At 38.2% G+C, this 23,642-nt stretch overlaps 1 protein-coding gene across 1 annotated transcript in view; it reads right to left on the bottom strand.

Annotated features, from left to right (window-relative positions):
- LOC106876855 (uncharacterized) overlaps window positions 1-23,642 on the bottom strand; it is a 283,480-nt gene that overhangs the window by 132,296 nt on the left and 127,542 nt on the right. Inside the window, exon 8 of the mRNA XM_089351893.1 lies at window positions 20,856-20,967. Coding sequence (XP_089208019.1) covers window positions 20,856-20,967 — 112 coding nt within the window. The remainder of the gene's footprint in view (window positions 1-20,855; window positions 20,968-23,642) is intronic.

Genomic DNA, 23,642 nt, shown 5'->3' with positions numbered 1-23,642 from the left:
CAAATCTACTCACAAAACTTTGGTTGACCCAAGGCTATAATAGAAGACTTTGCCCAAGGTGCCATAATGTGGGACCGAACCCAGAACCATGTGGTTCGGAAGCAAGCTTCTTACCAAATATATTTTCCATTGGACACAACAACATGCCCTGTCTATTGACCATTGTGGTTAGTGCAGAGAAGGGACATGCTCTTTGTGCCTTGTCTCCATGTATTTTGTGATGCTGCTGCTGATGATGATGATGTTATTGATAGTAAGCATTAGTGTGGTGTTAAATATCAAAGGTTAAAATCATGATTGCCGCGCTGTGGTATTAGCATTAAAAGGCACTTCTGATGTTGATGGAAGACAAACAACCATCTATGCAATAAACAGTTCTTCGCATCGATATAGACACACCATACATGACATACACACACAAGTATACATGGGGTCATGTGCATTTACAAACAAACAAAACCACATCTATGTTAAAAAATAAACATATCTCCATACATAGATGCATATCATATATATATATATATATATATATATATATATATACACACACACACACACACACACACAAAATCACATCTATATTAAAAAATAAAAATATCTGCACACACACACACACACACACACACACACACAAGATGCATAAATAAAGCAGGTAACCTTTAACAAATGTATTTCTGACACTTTGGAATGAATGTCTGCATAACAGCGCTGGTCACTAATAGAAACCTGCCAACTACATACATACACAAATACATACATATATATTTATATATATATATATACATAGGTAAAAAGTAAAAGTGAAAATAGTACGGAAGTATGTTTAAAGATGCTTTTATTTATTTTTTTTTCTTTAATCAGACAGAAGTATTTTTATGTGTTACATTAAATGACTTTTATAAAATATTAGCAGTTCCGATGTGTATGTTCATCTTATCAATTATTAAAAAATTCAAAGTGAGGAATTAGGAAATAGGAATTAAAAATGAGAAATTAAAACAGTTTTTTCTCATATTTTGTGCATAGTTAAGAGCATGTATGTTGTTACTAGACCCAACTCCTTGTAGAACAAATATTGCCAAGCGTAATACTCAAATTACAGAGCAGAAGGCAAGCCACTGGATTTGGTTATAAAGAGATGATGAGCAATGTCTCAAAGAATATTGAGTGAAACCTAACAACCAATTGATCTAGCAAGTGGGGCCTCATTTCAGCGAGGTGAGGGCTGATGTACAATGATGCCATCAAGGGGAATACCCTGAAATGGTGTGCATTCTCTCCTGATACCCCATAAGCTTGCTAGCGTCCGATGCAGAGCTTTCAACTGGTAGCACTTGCATCTGCAAGTTGTTTGTAAAATCTCTCTTTCCCTCTATGTGTGTATGTGTGTATGTGTGTGTGTATTTATTATTTGATAGACACAATACATGTCTTTATGTGCTACTAATAGTTTCTTGTGCTGAGAACATGCTAAATAATGAATTAGAGTATGTGTAACAACTCTGCACAAGTCATCAGGTACAAGCCATAGCATAAACTAAAAATTGAGTCTGCTTTCCATGCTGGCATAAGTTGGTCAGTTTGACAGGGGCCAGTCAGGTAGAAGACTACTCCAGGCTACTGTCTGTTCTGGTATAGTTTTTACAACTGGATGCCTTCCTAACATGAACCACCCTGCAGAGTGGACTGAACACAAGCAAAGTCAGTTTTGGTATGGTTTTTACAGATGGATGACCTTCCAAATACCAAACACTTCACAGTGCGGACAGGATGCTTTTAACGTGGTACCAGTGCTGGCAAGGTTACCAAGTAACTTGCAGGACAAAGAATTTTAAGAGGGAAGGAGGCATTGGAGGAGGTGATGCATGTATGCATATATGTTTGAATGCATGTCATTGTTCAGTTTTATTTCAAGATCTCTTGCCAATAGAGAAAGAGTCGGTTTCTAGCCTAGATCCAAGGTTCCATCATTGGAATTTCAACATCAACAACAGGTCATTTTTGTTTGTATTTATGTATGTATGTATGTATATATATATGTGAAGATTCTTATGGTTTGCTTTATTGAGAGAAACCTAGAAACCAATTGATCTAGTGTATAGTCATGCGAATACATATATATATGCGAATACTATGTATTCGCACGCATATAGTTGCATATCTAGACATGCTCATATATATATTCAAATGATAAACTTCTGGAAAGTATTACAGGTTTTAGCAGTTCTAGTGATGGATTGAATCTGTAGTTTTCGAATTAGCTTTCTCCCTTCTAGTTTTGAGAAGTCTAATTTCTCAAGTTTGGTATTTGTGTTATGTGTGTATATATAGGCTTTTAGTATTGCAAACTGCAAGGCAGCCTAACATGCAGTGACGTGTTCGGTGATAGGAAAGGCATCCAGCAGACATTGGAGAATGATGCAGTCCAGTGAATCTGCTAGAACCTCTCAAAACCGTCTAACGTAAACCATCCTAGAAAATGGACATTAAAAGACGACGGTGATGATGATTCCAGTTGATGAAACATCTGGAATACTCGTCATTGAGGCTGTGTCACATGATACATGTACATATTGGTGTGCATGTGTGAAAATATAAGTGTGCGTGTGTGTGTACATATATGAAGTACACATATGCACAGACACTAAACGGTTTACACATCACCTTTGCTGTGATCAACCCCTTCTTGTATTATAACCAACAGATCTTCCTTTTCCGGTGAAACTGTTTATTTCAAACAAGAGTCTGTTAGTGCATTAGCTGCTGCACCATCTGTTACTTGACATAATTACCTTCTTTTTTTTTTCTTTTTTTTTTGTTACCTAGTATTCAGGTCACTTAGTACAACTTATCAGTATATAATAATATATTCTATGTCATTAGATAAACTCTCACAACACTGATGCGGAACCATAACCACCACCACCACCACCACCACCATCGCTGCCATCTCACCAGAAAGTAAAAATGAAAACACGTTTTCATATAACTGCCATTATCCAATGAAAACTATTTGTCCTGCATAGCATCTGTTATAGTTAAAACTGCATAAAAACTATGGAAGCCACTCTGTGCTAGCACCCTTAAAATTCCAGTTCAAAGTACATCAGTGACAATGTGTGTATTTGTATATTTATGATTTGTGTCTAAAAGAGGTAAAGGAGTATGTCTAGTTAGGTTACACAGTGAATATGTACCAAGACAATTGACAAGTCCCTTAACTCCTTGGGGGGCCATTGGGATGCTGCAGCCATGCAGCATGTCTAGGGTAAGAAAGCCTGGTGGAGCCCATCTCTCTCCAGGCTAAACTGGACTGGAGTAACGCAAAATGAAGTGTTTTGCTCAAGAACACAACAGATCACCTTGTCCGGGGATTGAAACCACAATCTTATGGTCGTGAATCCAACACCCTAACCACTATGCAATTAGTGGTACTCACTTCTACAGCTGAGTGGACTGGAGCAACGCAAAATGAAGTGTTTTGCTCAAGAACACAACAGATCACCTTGTCCAGGGATTGAAACCACAATCTTATGGTCGTGAATCCAACACCCTAACCACTAAGCAACTAGTGGTACTCGTTTCTACAGCTGAGTGGACTGGAGCAATGTGAAGTGAAGTGTTTTGCTCAAGAACACAATGTATCGCCTGGTCCAGGAATTGAAACCACAATCTTATGGGCGTGAATCCAACACCTTAACCTCTAAGCAACTAGCGGTACTCATTTCTACAGCTGAGCAGACTGGAGCAACGTGAAGTGAAGTGTTTTGCTCAAGAACACAGCAGATCACCTTGTCCAGGAATTGAAACCACAATCTTACGATTGTGAGTTCAACACTTAAAACCACAAAGTCACGTGCCTCCACATGCACCAAGACAGGGACAGTAAAATACTGATGAGAATAAGGGCAGGATGGAAGAGGTTTATCTCAATAAAGGACGTGATTAAAGTAGAGCCGGACAAGTCCATGCATTGCCAGATTCTTTGATAGCGCCATCCTGCTAGAATTCTTACATGCAAGTGAGATGAGGGCTACTATGAAGAGAGAACACAACTTGTTACAATGCCGAGGGCCATGGAAAGATCCATGTTAGAGATATCATTGTGAAAGCAAATCTAAAACGAGAATATTTGACAATAGAACAAGAGAATGATGGGAATTGTAGAATACTGGAAGCACAAGTTCTGCTGGGTCAGACATGGCGCAAGGTTCACAAACAATAGGTGGACCCAAGCAGTTACTAGGTGGTATCCAAGAGACCAAAAAAAAGGGCTACTTGGAAGGCCTCCACAATGATAGCATAAAATGTGCAGAGATATATTAGACATATCCTAATTTCAGTGGAGTGTATTCAGGAGAAGTGATTTTAGTGCATTAATGTATGTACCATAGGCCTAACTTCTCATAGGGTCAGGGTTGATTTTTATGAGACATTTTTTGGGGGTAGGGCAGGTGTCTTATATGCCATCAAGTATGGTATATATATATATATATATATATATATATATATATATATATATATAGAGAGAGAGAGAGAGAGAGAGAGGTGTCCATAAATTATCTTTACAATTCAAAAAATTCAGAAAAAATAAAAAATAAGGATAACTCAGCAGAGTTTATTGGGAAACATAGGCAAACAAAGTTTTATTAGAAACATCAAAACACTTTTATAAATTCTGCTGAGTTATCCTGATTCTTAATTTTTTTTTTCAAAAATTTTCCGATGGTAAAGGTAATTTAAGGACACCCTGTGTGTGTATATGCATATATGAAAATGAGATGAGAAAGGAATGAAATTTGTTATCTCGTTTTCTTTCTTATTATCGCTCTATACCCAGCTGATGCTTCATTCTGAAGAATATGTATATTGGGTTATTATTACCTGGTTATTAGTCTCGCAATGCCTAAGAGAAATATTAAAATAGTTAAATGCAAATGCCCCCATCATTTGACATTGAAAAAATATGCACATGCACACGACAGAAAGACAAGCAGATAGACTAAAGTTTGTCAAGAAAAAAGCATAGTGGGAGAGAGAGAGATGTCTCATAGATTAGTTAAGATTTTAAAGAAATAAAGTCAAACAGAAAGTACAGTGAGTCTGTGAGTGTGTGTATGAGGGAATTGCTGAAAAGTTCATGGGTTTAAGGATATTTCTAAAAGCCTGGGTGGAGGCCCAAACTTATGAGTTCTTTTACAGTGCTTCGAAAAACTGAAGGGCTGCTGCAATAAGTGTGTGAATCCAAGTGGGGAATATGTTCAAAGAAATCATAATTAACTGATCCTCTTGCATTTTCTTTTACACGATGGGCGCAGGAGTGGCTGTGTGGTAAGTAGCTTGCTTACCAACCACATGGTTCTGGGTTCAGTCCCACTGTGTGGCACCCTGGGCAAGTGTCTTCAACTATAGCCTCGGGCCGACCAAAGTCTTGTGAGTGGATTTGGTAGACGGAAACTGAAAGAAGCCCGTCGTATATTTATATATATATATATATATATATATATATATATATATATATATATATATACATATATATATATATGTATGTATATGTTTGTGTGTCTGTCCCCTCAACTTCATTTGACAACCGATGCTGGTGTGTTTGCGTCCCCATAACTTAGCAGTTTGGCAAAAAGAGGCCGATAGAATAAGTACTAGGCTTACAAAGAATAAGTCCTGGGGTCGATTTGCTCGACTAAGGGCAGTGCCCCAGCATGGCCACAGTCAAATGACTGAAACAATTAAAAGAGTAAAAAAAAAAAAGAGTAAAAGAGTAAAAACCAGGAACTTTTCAGCACTCCCTTGTGTGTGTGTGTGTGTCTCTCTCTCTCTCAGTATATATAAATATATATATATATAATACAAAAAATATATATGCATGTATACACACATATGTATATACTTTCATCTACATGTGTATATAGATGCATATCAGGGTACAGGACGTTAGAACAATGAACTACAGACAACGGAACGAACATAGGAAAACAGAAAGCCACTTGGAATTATTCATCAGCTATATATATATATATATATATATATATATATATATATATATATATATATATATACAGAGAGAGAGAGAGAGAGAGAGATTCATACTTGTACACACACCTATGCACACACAAATTGATGGATGTCATGGGTACATTTGCCAAAGAGGACAAGTTACAATAAAGACTTGCTCCGGTGGTAGAAATACACTAACTGCACTACCTACCCCACTCCCTCACCCAAACACACACTCCCACCCACCCACCCATCCATCCACTGTACAGAATTGTGGGCTTGTGTGTAAGTAATATCAGCTACCCTAAATTTAATACCCATGGTAGCAGTGGTATTGGAGTTGGTGGGTGTTCTCCACCAGCACCAGTCTTGTTTACACTATCGTTTTAATCTTGGTAGATATCACACGCACACAGCTATATATACAAGCTCCCATACACACTGATGAACAGGCACACATACATGTGTATGTATATGTATGTGTATGCATGTATGTATGTATATATATATATACACACACAAGCACACAAACACATATATATACACATGCATACATATAAACAGGCACACATAGGTATGTATGAATGTGTGTGTGCATACACACATACATATATATCAACACACACAAACATATACACAGATACATATAGATATATAAATACATACATATACATATATACATGCACACACATGAATATTCAGACAGCCACTAAACACACACATGCAGACATACCTACATACATACATATATACACTCATGTATTCCTACAACTCCCCTGGAAACAGACATAAACACACACATATTCGACCCAGTATAAATAAACACATACGCATACATCTACTACACATCACATATCCACATACATTTCAGGTAGTAGGCACACAAACACACATATACAGAAACATACCTCACCACACACATACGGTGCATACATAGTAGATATACAGAGGGGAGGGGTGATGTAGAGAGGTAATATAATGAAGTCACTAAATATAGGTGTGTAGTGAGATATTTAGAGGGTATGTAGGTGTGGTGGTAGTGACAAAGTAGTATTAATGGTATAAGTAGTGGTAGTGGTGGTATTATATATATATATATATATATATATATATATATATATATATATATATATATATATATATATATAGGCACAGGCTTGGCTGTGTGGTAACAAGCTTGCCAACCTACCACATGGTTCCGGGTTCAGTCCCATTGTGTGAAACCTTGGGCAAGTGTCTTCTTATAGCCTCAGGCCAACCAAAGCTTTGTGAGTGAATTAGGTAGATGGAAACTAAAAGAAGCGTATCATTCATACACACACACATAAGTATGTATGTATGTATGTACGTACGTATGTGTGTGTGTGTGTGTGTGTATATATATATATATATATATATATATATATCTATGTGATATGTGTTTGTGTCTGAGTTTTTCTCTTCATCACTGCTTGACAAGTGTTGGTATGTTTACATCCCTGTAATTTAGTGGTTTGACAAAAGAGACCAATAAAATAAGTACTGAGGTTCATCTGATGATCAGAGCAATGGGGACCCCCATCATCATCGTAACCGATGGAGTGCCAGTTAAGTTAATTAAGGTTAGGACAGGATGGTCATAATTAGAATGCTTTTAGATGATATGCATATATGGTACAGGATGTCACCAACTGTGCAATCAACATGAAATACATAAACAATGACAGGAAAAAAATGGGAAACTAGACTAGTAAACAGAGAAACAACCCTTCATCAGTTGTCGGCTGTCTATTTACTGTTCATTTTGAGCATTCAATGATAATATGAGTCTTCAAAGACAATTGCTCCCATAAATTCTAAAATAAAACTTAGGATTTATAGATGGGTCAAAGTTGGGATCAAAACAGGACAGTGGAGACATAAAAGGAAACTAAACGAAAACAAACATGGAAGGTCGTTAGACCAGAACGAGAGGAAAATAATGAATGCTGGGAGAAATATTTTCTTTGAAAAGAGAATATATATATATATATATATATATATATATATATATATAGATAGATAGATAGATAGATAGATAGAGAGAGAGAGAGAGGGGGGGCATAAGTCGCTTTACCCATTTCTAATAAAGAAATGGGTAAAGAGACTTACAGCCATCTCTGTATATATGTCTGGGTGTGATATATATATATATATATATATATATATACATATATATATATATATATATATATACACACACACAACAGGCGTTTTCAGTTTCTGTCTACCAAATCCACTCAGAAGGCTTTGGTCAGCCCAAGGCTATAGTAGAAGACACTTGCCCAAGGTGCCATGCAGTGGGACTGAACCCAGAACCATGTGCTTGGAAAAGCCAGCTTCTTACCACACAGTCATTGCCTGCTCGTGGAATTAATGTGCAAGTGACCAAACACTCCATAGACATGCATACCCTTAACATAGTTCTCAGAGAGATTCAACATGACACAAAATGTGATATGGCTGACCTTCTGAGATACAACGTGAAAAAAAGTGTCTTAGGTCAAGGACACAATGAACCCCCAGGAATCAAACTTATGACCTAATTACCATGAGTTGAATACCCTAACCACATAGCCACATGCCTTCGCCATAACTTTAATTAAAGACATTATTCAACATGCCTTCCTTTGTCAAACATAGTGATGTTTCATTTGAGGGAGATTAGGCTACCATTTCTAGCAGGTCAGGGGATTATGTAGAGGTTCTTTAACAATAGTGGTATAGGTGTCAGTAGCAATCACAGTGCAGTGTTGTTTAGGCTTAGATTTATGCTGACCAAACGAACCTATGACCAAAGACATCCCCCCACCCACTACAATACTGTCTGTTTTCAGTCACTGTGCAACCTCAGGCTGCATATATTTTAATGTAGTTAATTCTTCAATGGAAAAAAAAAAAAAAAAAAAGCAAAAACAAAAAAAAAAACGTTATAGGCTTAGGAGTGGCTGTGTGGTGAGTAGTTTGCTTACCAACCACATGGTTCCAGTTTCAGTCCCACTGCATGGCACCTTGGGCAAGTGTCTTCTATTATAGCCTCAGGCTGACCAAAGCCTTGTGAGTAGATTTGGTAGACGGAAACTGAAAAGAAGCCCACCATATATATGTATATGTGTGTATATGTTTGTCCCCCCCCCCCAACATCGCTTGACAACCGATGCTGGTGTGTTTATGTCCCTGTAACTTAGCGGTTCGGCAGAAAGAGACCGATAGAATAAGTACTAGGCTTACAAAAAGAATAAGTCCTGGGGTCGATTTGCTTGACTAAAGGCGGTGCTCCAGCATGGCCACAGTCAAATGACTGAAACAAGTAAAAGAGTGTAGTTTTTTTGAGAGAGATTTGACTAGTCTTTCTAGCATGTTGAATGACCACATAATGGCTTCCTCATTCACTAAGTTGAGGTAGTAGCAGAAGAGGTTTTGAACACTCATTCTTGTCTGACATTTATGTGTGTGCTTGTGCGTGTGTGTGTGTGTGTGTGTGTGTGTGTGTGTGTGTGGTTGGATTGTACCCCTGAGAAATAATGCTTCACCAGCTAGCCAGAAAACCACCCACCCATCCACATGCAGTAGTATCCTCAATATCTTCCTGTTCTCTAACAAGATCTGCTGCCCTGCCCTGCCCTACCCCTACCCCTATCAGGACTGACAGGAAGCTTAAAAAGCTAATCTGTGCACTGACCCACAACTGAACAAGAACCTGTCATCAGCTAACTTTAAAGATAATGAAGTGATAATGAAGAGACACTGCTGAGACATCTATTCAGCAATATCAGTCATCACTCACCCTCACCTCATAAATCTTTGATCACCAGCCAATGTCCTATATGTAAGAAACTAACCAACTAGTGGGGGTTGGTCTGTTGGAGGGCCAGCCCCTCGATGTTAAATAACAACAACAAGGGCAAATTCTGTTTCATCACCAGCTACATTTGGTATTTATCTATACCAGTGCTTTCCCTCCCATTATTCTCATCATCGTCGTTGTCATCATCACCCACATCATCGTCATCACTATCATCTTCATCGTCATTGTCATCATCATCTTCACCACCACCACTACCATCATCATCATCATCAAAGCACCACACAGAAACCAGCAGGAGACTCTGACACAAGTAGAACAGCTAAACAAACATAATATTGTGTTGAATAACAGTGGATATATTTATAAAGATATAAAAAAAAGAAAAGAAAAATACCCAGCAAAGTGAATTATCTTAGAAATACAATACCAAATAGGGATCTTCAAACTGGCATTGAGCTCTTTGAATTCTTAGATATTGAAACAGCGGCAAGTAAGTTGAAAAGGCACAGCGCCAGATTAAAACTGTTATTGAGTTTCGTATTGCTTATCAGCACCAGTTTCAAGTTGAGTAGAAGAGAATCAATCCCAATATTATTTAAGCCAACAATTAACTCCCCAACCACCAACCCTACTATTACGCAAACCCCAAACTGAATCAAGCTCCAACTTCAATATTATTAAAATTCTGAACTGAATCAAGCTCAAACCCTAATATTATAGAAACTCCTAATGTAATGAAGCCCCCAACATCAATGATATTCAAACCCTGAACTTAATTAAGTTCAAGTCCTGATATTATAAAAAAACCCTAAAAAAATCAGCCCGCAATCCTAATATTATATAAACTCCAACTCATCATCCAAAATATACAAACCCACAATTAACACAACTCCTAATATTTATTTCTTTATTGCCCACAAGGGGCTAAACATAGAGGGGACAAACAAGGACAGACAAAGGGATTAAGTTGATTACATTGATCCCAGTGCATAACTGGTACTTATTTAATCGACCCCCGAAAGGATGAAAGCCAAAGTCGACCTCGGTGAAATTTGAACTCAGAACGTTTCGTTCAGCATGCTAACGAATCTGCCAGCGCGCCGCCTTAACAACTAATATTACATACAACAATGTCAATGGATAGATAGATAGATAAATTAAAATCCATTATTACACAACTACACAATTCAGTCATCGAACTGCGGCCATACTGGGGGCATTCAGCCATAGACAATCTGCCTTGATGAATTCTGCTCAACCCATGCAAGCAAGGAAAAGTGGACATTAAAATGATGATAATAATGATGATAGTATGTGTTCAGTGTTGGTCAGAGCAGGGATGACAAAGTACTCTGTCAAATTTACCGTTCCTCATAAACCGCAGACCTGATGGAGCAAAGAGGCTTACAAATTAAATTCTTCCTACACTATCAGTCAATGGAAGAACCCATCTCAACCGTTTGCTCTCTGTCATGGAATTTTCATAGACTATACAAAGATGGTTTACTGTTGTCTTTGTTTGGAAATTTATAGGAAACCTTATCTTATTAGCTAGTTAGAAATAAATTCAACACAGGTGCCTGGGTACAGACAACTTGGCTGGAATAAATACATCATTGTAACAGCAAAAGGAACCAACAGAGCAGGTACAAGACTTAAAAAAAAAAAAATATTGGGATTGTTTTGTTCAAGGTAATGCCCCAGCATACTCTTTTATTCTTTTACTTGTTTCAGTCATTTGACTGCAGCCATGCTGGAGCACCGCCTTTAGTCGAGAAAATCGACCCCAGGACTTATTCTATCGGTCTCTTTTTGCCGAACCGCTAAGTTATGGGTACGTAAACACACCAGCATCAGTTGTCAAGCAATGGTGGGGGGACAAACATATATATATATGACGGGCTTCTTTCAGTTTCCGTCTATCAAATCCACTCACAAGGCTTTGGTCGGTCCAAGGCTACAGTAGAAGACACTTGCCCAAGGTGCCACGCAGTGGGACTGAACCCGGAACCATGTGGTTGGTAAGCAAGCTACTTACCACACAGCCACTCCTGCGCCACAATCCAGTGAGTGGAACAAGTAAAATATAAAAGAATGCAAATAGTAACTAAAGCGCAAGTCTGTCAAAACTAGAGGTAGTCTACGTCGGAAGAAAAGTCAGTAATATATTTTTGAAATATCTGATTTCTCAAGTAACCTTCACTTCTTTGTTCATTTCTCATGTTTTTTTCTCTCTCTCTCTCTCTTTCTCTCTGTGACCTTTTCAAATTTATTTTTAAAGGCATCACCAAGCACAGAGTCTGCGGGTTACACATGCTTCTACCTACCCCAAAACTAGTAGAATAGAAGAAATATGACAGACTGATTTTATTCAACGCTGTCTCAAAAAAAAAAAAAACCCCTCTAAAAAAGGGGCCAACCCAAAATGCTAAATTTATGTCTTCTTCAATGGTACAGCCCTATTAAGCTTATCATCATAATATTTTTATTGCAATACGCTGCCCTTATTTCAATTAATTTTGAAAACAATGAAGGGTTGAATAAAATAATTTTGTTTATTGCATGAAATATCGATGGAGGGCTTTAACCCTTTAGCGTTCAGAATAATTTGTCAAAAGTAATCCTTATTTATTCACATTAAAAAAAATTTATCTGATATTATTTTGTAGCTTCAAGATAGGAAAGATGTAATTACTTATTTTTAGAATGACATTGCATGGTAGGTGTGAGATGCTGGTTCTGGCCAGTTTGAGTATAAAATGTGTAGAATATTTGGGCCGGATACAGCCGGTTTAAACACTAAAGGGTTAACCATTTACCATTTAAACTAGCCGGATCCAGCCAGAAGTATTCTAAATGTTCAATGTTCCAACCGGCCAGATCTGTCCTCTCACACCAACCCTACAATATCATTCTGAAAACTAACATTTTTGTCATCAAAATCTCATAGCTATAAAGATAATGCCTGATTAATTCAAAACAATGTAAATTAATAAACATTACATTTGACAGAATGTGAATACTAAAAGGTTAATTTAGATGTCTTTAAAACAAGCTTGTATCATAGAACCAAGGGTGGTCTCAAACAAGTTGGTATCAAAATGGTTAATATTTGGAAAGTAATTCAGGATGGTCATATTTTTTTCTTGCTCAATAAACATATGCGTTATATATTCATTTTTATTCCATGTCCATTGTCTGAAAATCTTTTCTCACACACCTGTGACCTCTTCATCGGCTCTATCCCAAGTATCGCCTCCTGTTCTGTTTAACCCATTCTGAATGGTCATACATTTGTGACCTCTTCAGCAACTCTTCTATCCCACATGTCTCCTCCTGTTCTCTTTAATCTATTCTAAACAGGAGGATACATGTGGGATGGAAGAACTGCTGAGGAGGTCATAGGTGTGTGACAAAAGATTTTCAGACAATGGACATAAGATAAAATAACAGCAAATACAAAGTGTGTGTGTGTGTGTGTGCTTATTTGGAAAGAAAAAAAATGACCATCCTGAAATACAACAATATTTGTTTCAATACACGATTTCACATTAAGAATCTTGCCAAACAAATTTATAAACATAAAAAAATCATGTTCAAGTCAAAAATAAACAACACCCTATTAACCCCTGACCTGTCTAAAGCATTTTTATAGGTTTTACCTAAACGCCGAAGCAAGTTTTTCACTTTTTAGTTAGCCCTTTTTTCATACATTCTTATATAAAGCTTCCTTTATTTCTTTCCGTAAGGCCAAAGTTACTTGGGTGGTTGTAGAAAAACTGGGAATATTCATCATATATGATGTATGGACGTCAGGGAAATATGCATACAGGTAAGCTCACCACCATCAATTCACTGCAGGGAAAGTTCTCTGCCATCAATTTACTGTGAAAAAAGTTCACCAAGAAAATATATCCATAGTATCTCTCTGTTCATCATCATCATTGTCGTTTAATGTCCGCTTTCCATGCTAGCATGGGTTGGATGATTTGACTGAGGACTGGTGAACCAGATGGCTACACCAGGCTCCAATCTGATTTGGCAGTGTTTCTACAGCTGGATGCCCTTCCTAACGCACACCACTCCGAGAGTGTAGTGGGTGCTTTTATGTGCCACCGGCACGAAGGCCAGTCAGGAGGTACTGGCAACGGCCACGCTCGAAATGGTGTATTTTACGTGCCACCTGCACAGGGGCCAGTCCAGCGGTACTGGCAACAAACTCATTCGAATGTCTTTTCACGTGCCACTGGCACAAGTGCCAGGAAGGCGATGTTGGTTAATAGTTGTAAACTATTTTATCGAAAAAAAGTGGTGAATTGATGACGTTAAACTTTCTCTGTGATGAATTGATGATGGTGAATTTACCGGGTGAAATATATCCTGTGAATCCCATATAGTACACAGGTCAGGGTAAAGAGTTAAAATATTTTGTGGAAGAAGGATAACGATAAATGAATGGATGGTCAGTCTTAATTTCTTACACTTGAAACTTTGTGCATTCATATATGTTGCCAGTACTGCCTGACTGGCCTTCGTAGGATTTTCGAGCGAGATCGTTGCCAGTGCCCCTGGACTGGCTCTTGTGCGGGTGGCACATAAAATACACCATTTGAGTGTGGCCGTTGCCAGTACCGTCTGACTGGCCTTCATGCGGGTGACACGTAAAAGAACCCACTACACTCTCTGAGTGGTTGGCATTAGGAAGGGCATCCAGCTGTAGAAACTCTGCCAAATCAGATTGGAGCCTGGTGTTGCCATCCGGTTTCACCAGTCCTCAGTCAAATCGTCCAACCCATGCTAGCATGGAAAGCGGACGTTAAACGATGATGATGATGATGATATATGCCAGCACAGAATGGAATGGAAAACTGATGTTAAATGATGATGATTATGTACTCTCCTGGCATTAAATGACATATGAGGGTTCTGCAATTTCTTGCCAAACAATTTCACAGGTGATTTGTTTATTGTGACCAATTATTTGTGTTGCATGCAAGTTCACTTGCTCCATCAAATCAACACTATTGTCTGTACAGGTGCATGGTGTGCCACACATCAAATATTGAAATGATCACAGAGCAATGTGAAAGGAAGTGTTTTATTCAAGAACACAAGGGACTGCTTGGTCTGAGAATCGAACCCATTATCATGCAATTGTGAGTGCAACACCCTACCCAATAGGCCATATGTTTTATATATATATGATCATCATCAGCATCATCGTTTAACGTCCGCTTTCCATACTAGCATGGTGTGTGTGTGTGTGTGTGTGTGTGTGTGTGTGTGTAGGTGTGTGGCTTAGTGGTTAGGGTATTCAGCTCTTTCATAAGGTCATGAGTTCAATTCCTGGTGACGTGTGCCCTTGAGCAAGACACTTTATTTCACATTGCTCCAGTCTACTCAGCTGGTAAAAATGAGTAGTGCCTGTATTTCAAAGGGCCAGCTTTGTCACACTCTGTATCATGCTGAATCTCCCTGAGAACTATGTTAAGGGTACACACATCTGTGGAGTGCTCAGCCACTTGCACATTAATTTCACGAGTAGGTTGTTCCGTTGATCGGATCAACTGGAACCCTCGTTGCCATAACTAACAGTGCCAGTTATATATATATATATATATATATATATATATATATATATATATACATACACACACTAATATATATATATATATATATATATATATTGAGAAAGAGAGAGAGAGAGAGAGAGAGAGCTAATCACACATTGCTTCAGTTATAGAGAATTCTATAGTAAACGAAAGAAATAAAGAAATAGAAGTTTAATATTGTTGGCTAATTAACGCATCAAAACTCTGACGGCAACACAATATGTTTGAGTTACATGGGAAGATTTCTAACTCAAAGAGATATTGTTTTTCAATTAGCAAAGGTGGTGGGGGGAGGTGAGTGGCAGTGAAGGAGGAGAGGAAAATCATTAGGAAAATAGCATTTATCTTCTAATTTCAGACTTGGCTTGCTTGATTTATCATCTTACATCAGCTTCATCATTTCATACAGACATTAAGTGTGAGTGTGTGTGTGTGTGTGTGTGTGTGTATGTGTGTAGGGAGTGAGATGGAAAAAAAGGAGGTGGGGGTGAGAGAGAGATAGAAAGAGAGAAAAAGGAGTCAGTATTAGTAATAGCAAGGATGATGATGATGATGATGTGATGATAAGAACAATAATTATTATTATTATTAATAATAATAATAATAATGATGATAATAATGTCATTTTAATGATGATAAAAGCAGGAAAGGAAGAACAAAAGCAAAGAAATATTTCACATTTGTTTGTTTACATTTGAAAATTTCCACCATTTTTACTCTTGCAGTGCCACAAGCAGCTGGCATTGCTGAAGAATTCCATTCTGTTTTATTCCATTCCATGATCTCCTTACCACCACCACCACTATCGTCTCTTCAACAGAAGCCACAGTAGAAAAAAAAAACCCCCCCAAAAAAACCCCAAAGAACAAACAATACTGACAATTCAATACAATACAATATTATATAGCGATGGTAGCAGCGCTTTACCATATTCCTCGTTAATCAGCTCATCGACCTTAATATCTGAATTGGTGCACTTGAAAAATTATAAACCAAACACACTAAGTGATCCACGACCACCACCGAGAAAGAAGGAAAGAAACAAACAAAGCAGGTTATAAAAAGGAGGAGGAAAAGGTAGAGGAGGAGGAGGAGGAGGAGGAAGAAGAAGAGGAAATAGAAGGTGTTGTATGGTATTGTTTGTTTATTTATTCAACCATTTATTGACTTTGCTCTTAATCAAAGGAACTCCCTGAATGAACAGCACAACACTGGGTAAACATGTTTTAAAGCCGGTCGTTTGTTAAGTTTGTTATGCGGCTCCGAGCTCGAGTGCTCACCAGAAGAATGGAAAAGAGTTATGTCAGTCTTTCATCCCTATCTATCTATTGATGCTGCTGCTGTTTCTATCACTACCACAACTACTACCATTACGACCACAACTGATACTTCTATTACGCGCCACCACCACCACCACCACTACTACTACTACATCTGATATTGCTGCCATCACCACCACTGTTACTACTGCCACTGCTACTGCCACCATCACCTCCACCACTGCCAACCACGATTACTACCACCACCACCATTGCTGTCTCGGCCACTACCATCACCACCCCTCTATCTCCACTGATCACTACCAATGTGGAAGGATGAGGTGACTGGCATCATTGTAGCAGAAACAACACAATGTTTCTATAACAAAAACCTCACCACCATCATCATCATCACTACAGTTGTCTAATGTCTGTACATATCAATACATAGGCACATTCATGGCTGTGTGGTAAGGAGATTGCTTCCCACCCACATGGTTCTGGGTTCAGTCCCAGTGCATGGCACCTCAGGCAGATGTCTTCTACTATAGCTTCAGGCTCACTAAAGCCTTGTGAGTGGATTTGGTAAACAGAAAAAACAGAAACTGAAAGAATCCCGTTATTATGTGTATGTGTGTGTGTGCGGGTGTGTCTTTCTGCTTGTGTTTGTCCACCCATCCACCACTTGACAACTGGTGTTGGTGTGTTTAACTCCCCATAACTTAGCAGTGTGGCAAAAGAGACCGATAGAATAAGAGCTAGGCTTTAGAAAGAGGTCAATTTGTTTGACTAAAACCCTTCAAGGCGGTACTCCAGTATGGTCGCAGTCAAATGACTTAAACACATAAAAAAAAAAGGAAATAGAATTAAAGAATGTAAAACACACACAGAGCAACAACATCAACATCAGTTACAGACCGAAAGAATGGTTTGAGTGTTGGACAAAATATACTCGTCCTCATCATGTTTTTTCTTTTATATGGCTGGGTGCTCTTCATGTCACCAACCCTTACCCGTTTCCAAGTGAGATGCTATTTCCACATGGTCAGGTATGTTTCTATGGCAGAAGGGAAATGAATAGCATTGCTTGTCTGAAGGTGGTAATCATTGACAACCATCATGTGATGCCAACACAGGGCTACACACAAATATCAGCATCATCATTTAACATCAATTGTCCATGCTGGCATGGGTTGGACGGTGTGACCAGAGCTAGCAAGCCAGGTGGCTGCACCACCAGACTCCAACCTGATTTGGCATGGTTTCTACAGCTGGATGCCTTCCCTAATGCCAATGCCCTTCCTAAATATATATATATATATACACACACACACACACATATGCATACAGAATGGCGAAAGAAGATTTGAAGACTATAGATCCAAGCCACCACTGGAACTGTAAAAATCTGTCAAGCTTTCAAGAAGTTTATCATCTAAGTACATATGCCTGTGTCTAGACATGCGACTATATGCATGAGAATACATACATAAAACAAAATATAACAAATCTGTACATGCACCGTCTCCAAATACTGCATGTGTACATATATACGAGCAAAAATACTCTGTTGATGTTGTTGAAATGCCAATGAAGGAGCCTTAGATCTAGGTTAGAAACCGATTCTTTCTCTAGTGGAACGAAAGCTTGAAATAAAACTGAATGATCAAACAAACACACACATGTTTGTGCTTCTTGCAGTTTCCATCCCCCAAATCCACTCACAGGTGTTCGGCTGACCTGGAGTTTTAGCAGAAGACAGTCGAGGTTGAACCTGAGACCATATGTTTGGAAAGCAGGCTTCTTAACCACACAGCCACACCTTGTGATATTTAGTTATGTGTTCAAATCCTGCTGAGGTTGGCTTTACCTTGCACCATTCTGGGAGTTGAGAAGACAAAAGAACTAGTTAAGTACCGCAGACAATTTAATCAACTTTAATTCTTTCGCATTTATACCGACCATATCTGACCCAAATATCCTACAAGTTTCATGTTCAAGCTGGACAGATCCTACCTCTCATGCTTACCCTACACTATCATCCTAAAAGTGAATAATCACATCACTGAAATCTGAAAGTTACGAGATAATGCTTGATTAATTCAAGATGATGTGAATGTGTTTGAGAAGACATGTCAAGCCTAGTGAAATCATAGTCGTGGACGATGTCAGTGTCACGTAAATTGCACCCATGCCGCTGGCACATTAAACCCACCTTTCGAGTGTTGGACCTCATGGAGGCAATGACAAGTGACCGAGACCTTTGGCAATATGCTGTGCTTGAGTAGAAGATCCACCATCAAGCCAAGTGAAATCATAGTTGTGGCAGATATTGATGTCATACAACTGGCATGCAAAAGCATCCATTACACTCTCGAAGTGGTTGGCACCAGGAAGGGCATCCAGCCGTAGAAACCATGCCAAATCCGACTGGAGTCTGGTGCGGCCCCTCAATTTACCAGCCCTAGTCAAGCCATCCAAATTATACCAGCATGGACAATGGACATTAAAGAAGGATGATGATGATGATGATGATGATGATGATGATGATGATGATGATGATGATGATGATGATGCATTTGACAGAGTAATCTGAATGCAAAAGGGTTAAGCTTCCCTAAAACTGTGTCACTTTGATCCAATGTTAGAAATCTATTGATCTATAAAGTATCATAGCTAGCCAAGCTTTCACTTTAAACCTTTTGTTTTCCATATTTCTGTTGAAAATCACTACCTTTATTTCAATTAAGTTTGAAAATAATGAGGCATTTAGGATAATGACTTTGTCATAATTAAGCTGGCGTTTACAACATAACATGAAATTTTAATGGAAAGTTCTGGTTTAGATTAATATTAATGCTTGTTACCCTTTTGTCTTACCCATGCTAGCACAGAAAACAGACATCAAATGATGTTGATGATTTCTACTTAAATACATTGCCTTTGTTTTGGATTAATTTTGAAAATAATGAAAAATTTAGTAAAACAACTTTGGCATTATTCAGGTGGTGTTTTGAACATAAATTAACATGAAATTTTAATGAAAGGATTTTAGATCACTTTAAAACAGCAAGTTTGTATCACAGAATAGGGCTGGCCTCTGATAGGTTCATATAAAAATGGTTAAAACCACTAACTGTTTCATCTCTGATTAGCTCCAGACTACACATCCTCTTTTCATCATGAGTAATAATAATAATTGGTACAAAAGATGGGCTACAGCACATATTCTGCTCAATACCACAGATTTACTTGACCTTAATCAGTTAAGCATGTCTCTTGGTGGCTGACGATATGTGCATCTCTGATCAGGAGTAGAAGTAGTGGAGGAGCTTCATAACCATGTGTTGAGAGGAATTCTTTGGGATTTGAATAATTCACTTCTGGAAACATGGGTGTTTCATTCAACATCCTTAAACAACCCTTATTCAGGGACCTTTTGAGGGGGATGGGTTACTCGACCTGAAGAAAATTTTAACTGGACCCCACCTGCAAGGTCATGTGCTATTTATCTTGATATGAGATCACCATGTTGTGTACATATGGTTGTGATGCATGTGCCTGGTGTACCCTTATCTGACAGGTAGTAATGATGGGTATATTGGGCTTCGTATATTTTACCTAATGCCATTTTGATGGTATGCACTACTCTTTCAATAATAAAAATAAGTTATCATCATTATTATTATCAACAATCATTTTCCATGTTGACTTGGGTTGAACATTTTGACAGGAACTAGCAAACTAAAAGACTGCACCAGGCTTCACTGTCTGTTTTGGCATGAATTTTATGGCTGGATGCCCTTCCTAATGCCTACCACTTTACAGAAAGACCCGGGTACTTTTACGTGGCACCAGCGACAGTGAGGTCTGCTTTGGCATGATTTTTACAGCTGGATGCTCTTCCGAATGCCAAAACTACCAGATGAAAGGTAAAGTTGACCTTGGTGGAATTTGAACTCAGAATGTAAAGACAGACAAAATGCTGCAAGAGTTACAGAAATATTGATGACAATTCAAAACCAACAAGAACTGGGAGATGATGCCTTAAAAGACACCACAAAGTCAAGAATGGTAGAGAAAAGTTGTCCACGGTCTTTGTCCCATAGGGAGCAAAAAGCTTAAGTAAGTAGAAATAATACTCACATTGACTGTCCACTAAAACTACATGGTCAGCAGGGAAATAGCCAGGCTTGGACATCCTGTCATTATGAATTACACATCCTTTCCATATTCCGTCGGCTTTCTGTTCGAGCACCTGGAAAAAAAAAAGATACATTTCGACATTAAAATGAGGGTGAGGAGGGCATCCAGGTATGTCAAAAACATTTCAGTTTAGAGAGAAAGAGAGAGAGAGAGAGAGAGAGAGAAAGAGAGAGAGAGAGAGAGAGAGAGAGAGAGAGAGAGAGAGAGAGAGAGAGAGAGAGGGTTTCTATACTTTGGAAAGGAATCTAAATGTAAGAAAAGCATCCAAAACACTGTTGGCTTTTTGTTCAAGCACTAAGATAAAAGATTAAAATACCAATATGCATATGAAAAGTAACCAGGTAAGAGAACATCACCTTGTAAGAAGAGTAAACAGGTGTAAGAATCACATCTTACTGCAGAGAGAATGCCACTGCATTTAGAGGCAAAGAATATATCCAGTCATTGGCAGGGCATCCTGTTATAAAGTCCCAGGGCTTTCACAATCTAGCTCAGGGGTTCTCAGCCATTTTTTTATTATCTATGAACCCCTTTGATTTGTATTTTATTCTGGTGGACCCCATAGCAATTTGATGTTTAAAAACTGATTTTATAGAAACTTTATTTTGTTTTACACACATTAACTTGTGTGGGTTGAACTATGTAAAATGTTAGGGGAAAGAAACCTAGCTGATTCTCCAAATGCATACATCTGTAACAAATGTTTTTCAGTGGTCCTAGTTCTCAAACCCTTTAGCATTCAGATTTCTTAATCAAATTTATTTATTCATATTGTTTTGAATTAATCATGCATTATCTAGTAGCTTCGAGATTTCAGTGGTGCGTTTGTATGTTTTTAGAATGACATTGTAGGGTGAGTGCGAAAGGTTGGATCTGGTCAATTTTAACATAAAACAGGTGGAATATCTGAGCCATATATGGCCAGATTAAATGCTAAAGGGCTAAACACACACACGCACACACACACAAAGACAGGGTGGTTACTGCTGGAATGTGTTTTGATCATATGTTTGCTGGATCAGAGTCTGACTCGGGGTTAAACAGCCACAAAGATATCATGAATGAGATCAACAATCACAGCAAGAACCAGAACAATATTTAGGAGTGATTCAGCTGTATTCTGAGCCCCTGCACCCCATCCCCCACCCCACCCCACCAGAACCTGACCTCCAAGTATATTTTTGGTCCTGATTCCATCATACACAAAATTCCTGGAGGAATTATTCACCAGAAAAATAAATAAATAAGTGAATAAATACATAACCAAGCTTACCAAAAAAGAAAAAAAAAAAGGAAAATGAAAAAATACACAAAAAAAAAAAGAGAGACTCGTTCCATCTCGAAAAGAATCTTTTATTTTGAAAATATTCTGAGACAGAATAGCAAAACATACAGGTTTAAAGAACAAGATTGGTTAGTGATGTATTCCAGGTAGGGTGGAACTGGTTGTTGAACTGTAAGGAACCCAAACACAATCTGTTATTGGTAACCTTTTACAATATACACCCACGCATACATTTGATATGTGTAGCTCCATGTAACACACACAGAGGTATATATAAATATAAATATAAATATATATATATATATATATATATATATATATATATAGATAATACACACACCACACACACATGTGCGTACACTTTGCTAGCCGTGTATATTTCTAAAACAGCTGGGTACTAGCTCATAAACACAATGTGTATATATACATACATACATACAAACAAACAAGAAGGGGGAAGAACTAAAACATCATCAGCACCATCACAATCACCATCGCAACTGTTCCTCCCCCCTACCCCACTCCCACCATCGAAGAACCACTTCCACCACCCCAATCTGGAGTGTATTATTTTCTGATAAACATCGGGTTAATGAAAATACTCTTAAACCAAGGTTTGCCAGAAACGTTATCCAAGAATCTATAGAATAATATTTTTCTTCGACAAATAAAGGAATAAAATAATAAACATAAAATATATAGAAACAAAAAGTAAAAGGAGAATATACACATCTATCGTCATTATCATCATCATCGTTCAATATCCGTGCTCCATGCTGGGATAAGCTGGATAGTTTGGCAGGATCTGATGGGTCGAAGGACCACATCATGTTGGGACTTCAGTGTCTGCTTTGGCAGGGTTTCTACAATAAGATGCCCTTCTTAATGTCAACCAATTTACAACATGCACTGGGTACCATTTTTTTTTCTTTTATGCTACCACCTCTAGTGAAGTTGTAAAACCCAAGATGGGTTGTAGAGGGGGATCTTTAGGCCAGGAGTACTTTTCAACCATTTTCTTTTTTTTTAATTATGGACTCTTTTCATTCTTATTTTACTCAGATGGACCCTCCTAGCCATTCATCATCATCAACATCGTTTAACGTCCGCTTTCCGTGCTAGCATGGGTTGGACGATTTGACTGAGAACTGGTGAAACCAGATGGCTACACCAGGCTCCAATCTGATTTGGCAGAGTTTCTACAGCTGGATGCCCTTCCTAACGCCAACCACTCCGAGAGTGTAGTGGGTGCTTTTACGTGCCACCGGCACGAAGGCCAGTCAGGTGGTAAAAAATCATATATTTTTAGACTCAGACATTAGAAGAAATTGTATTAAAAAATTGTTAAAATATTTTGTTATATTTGTAGAAGAATAACCAATTTATTGCAGGTAAATTTGAACAACAAAATTTTAAATGGACCCTCAAAGAGCTATAGGGAC

The sequence above is a fragment of the Octopus bimaculoides genome, chromosome 5 (assembly GCF_046866305.1).
Source record: "Octopus bimaculoides isolate indiv1 chromosome 5, ASM4686630v1, whole genome shotgun sequence".
In the NCBI taxonomy this organism is placed as follows: domain Eukaryota; kingdom Metazoa; phylum Mollusca; class Cephalopoda; order Octopoda; family Octopodidae; genus Octopus; species Octopus bimaculoides.
Note: the sequence above shows the minus strand (reverse complement) of the source record. Positions and strands in the feature narration are given on the sequence as shown.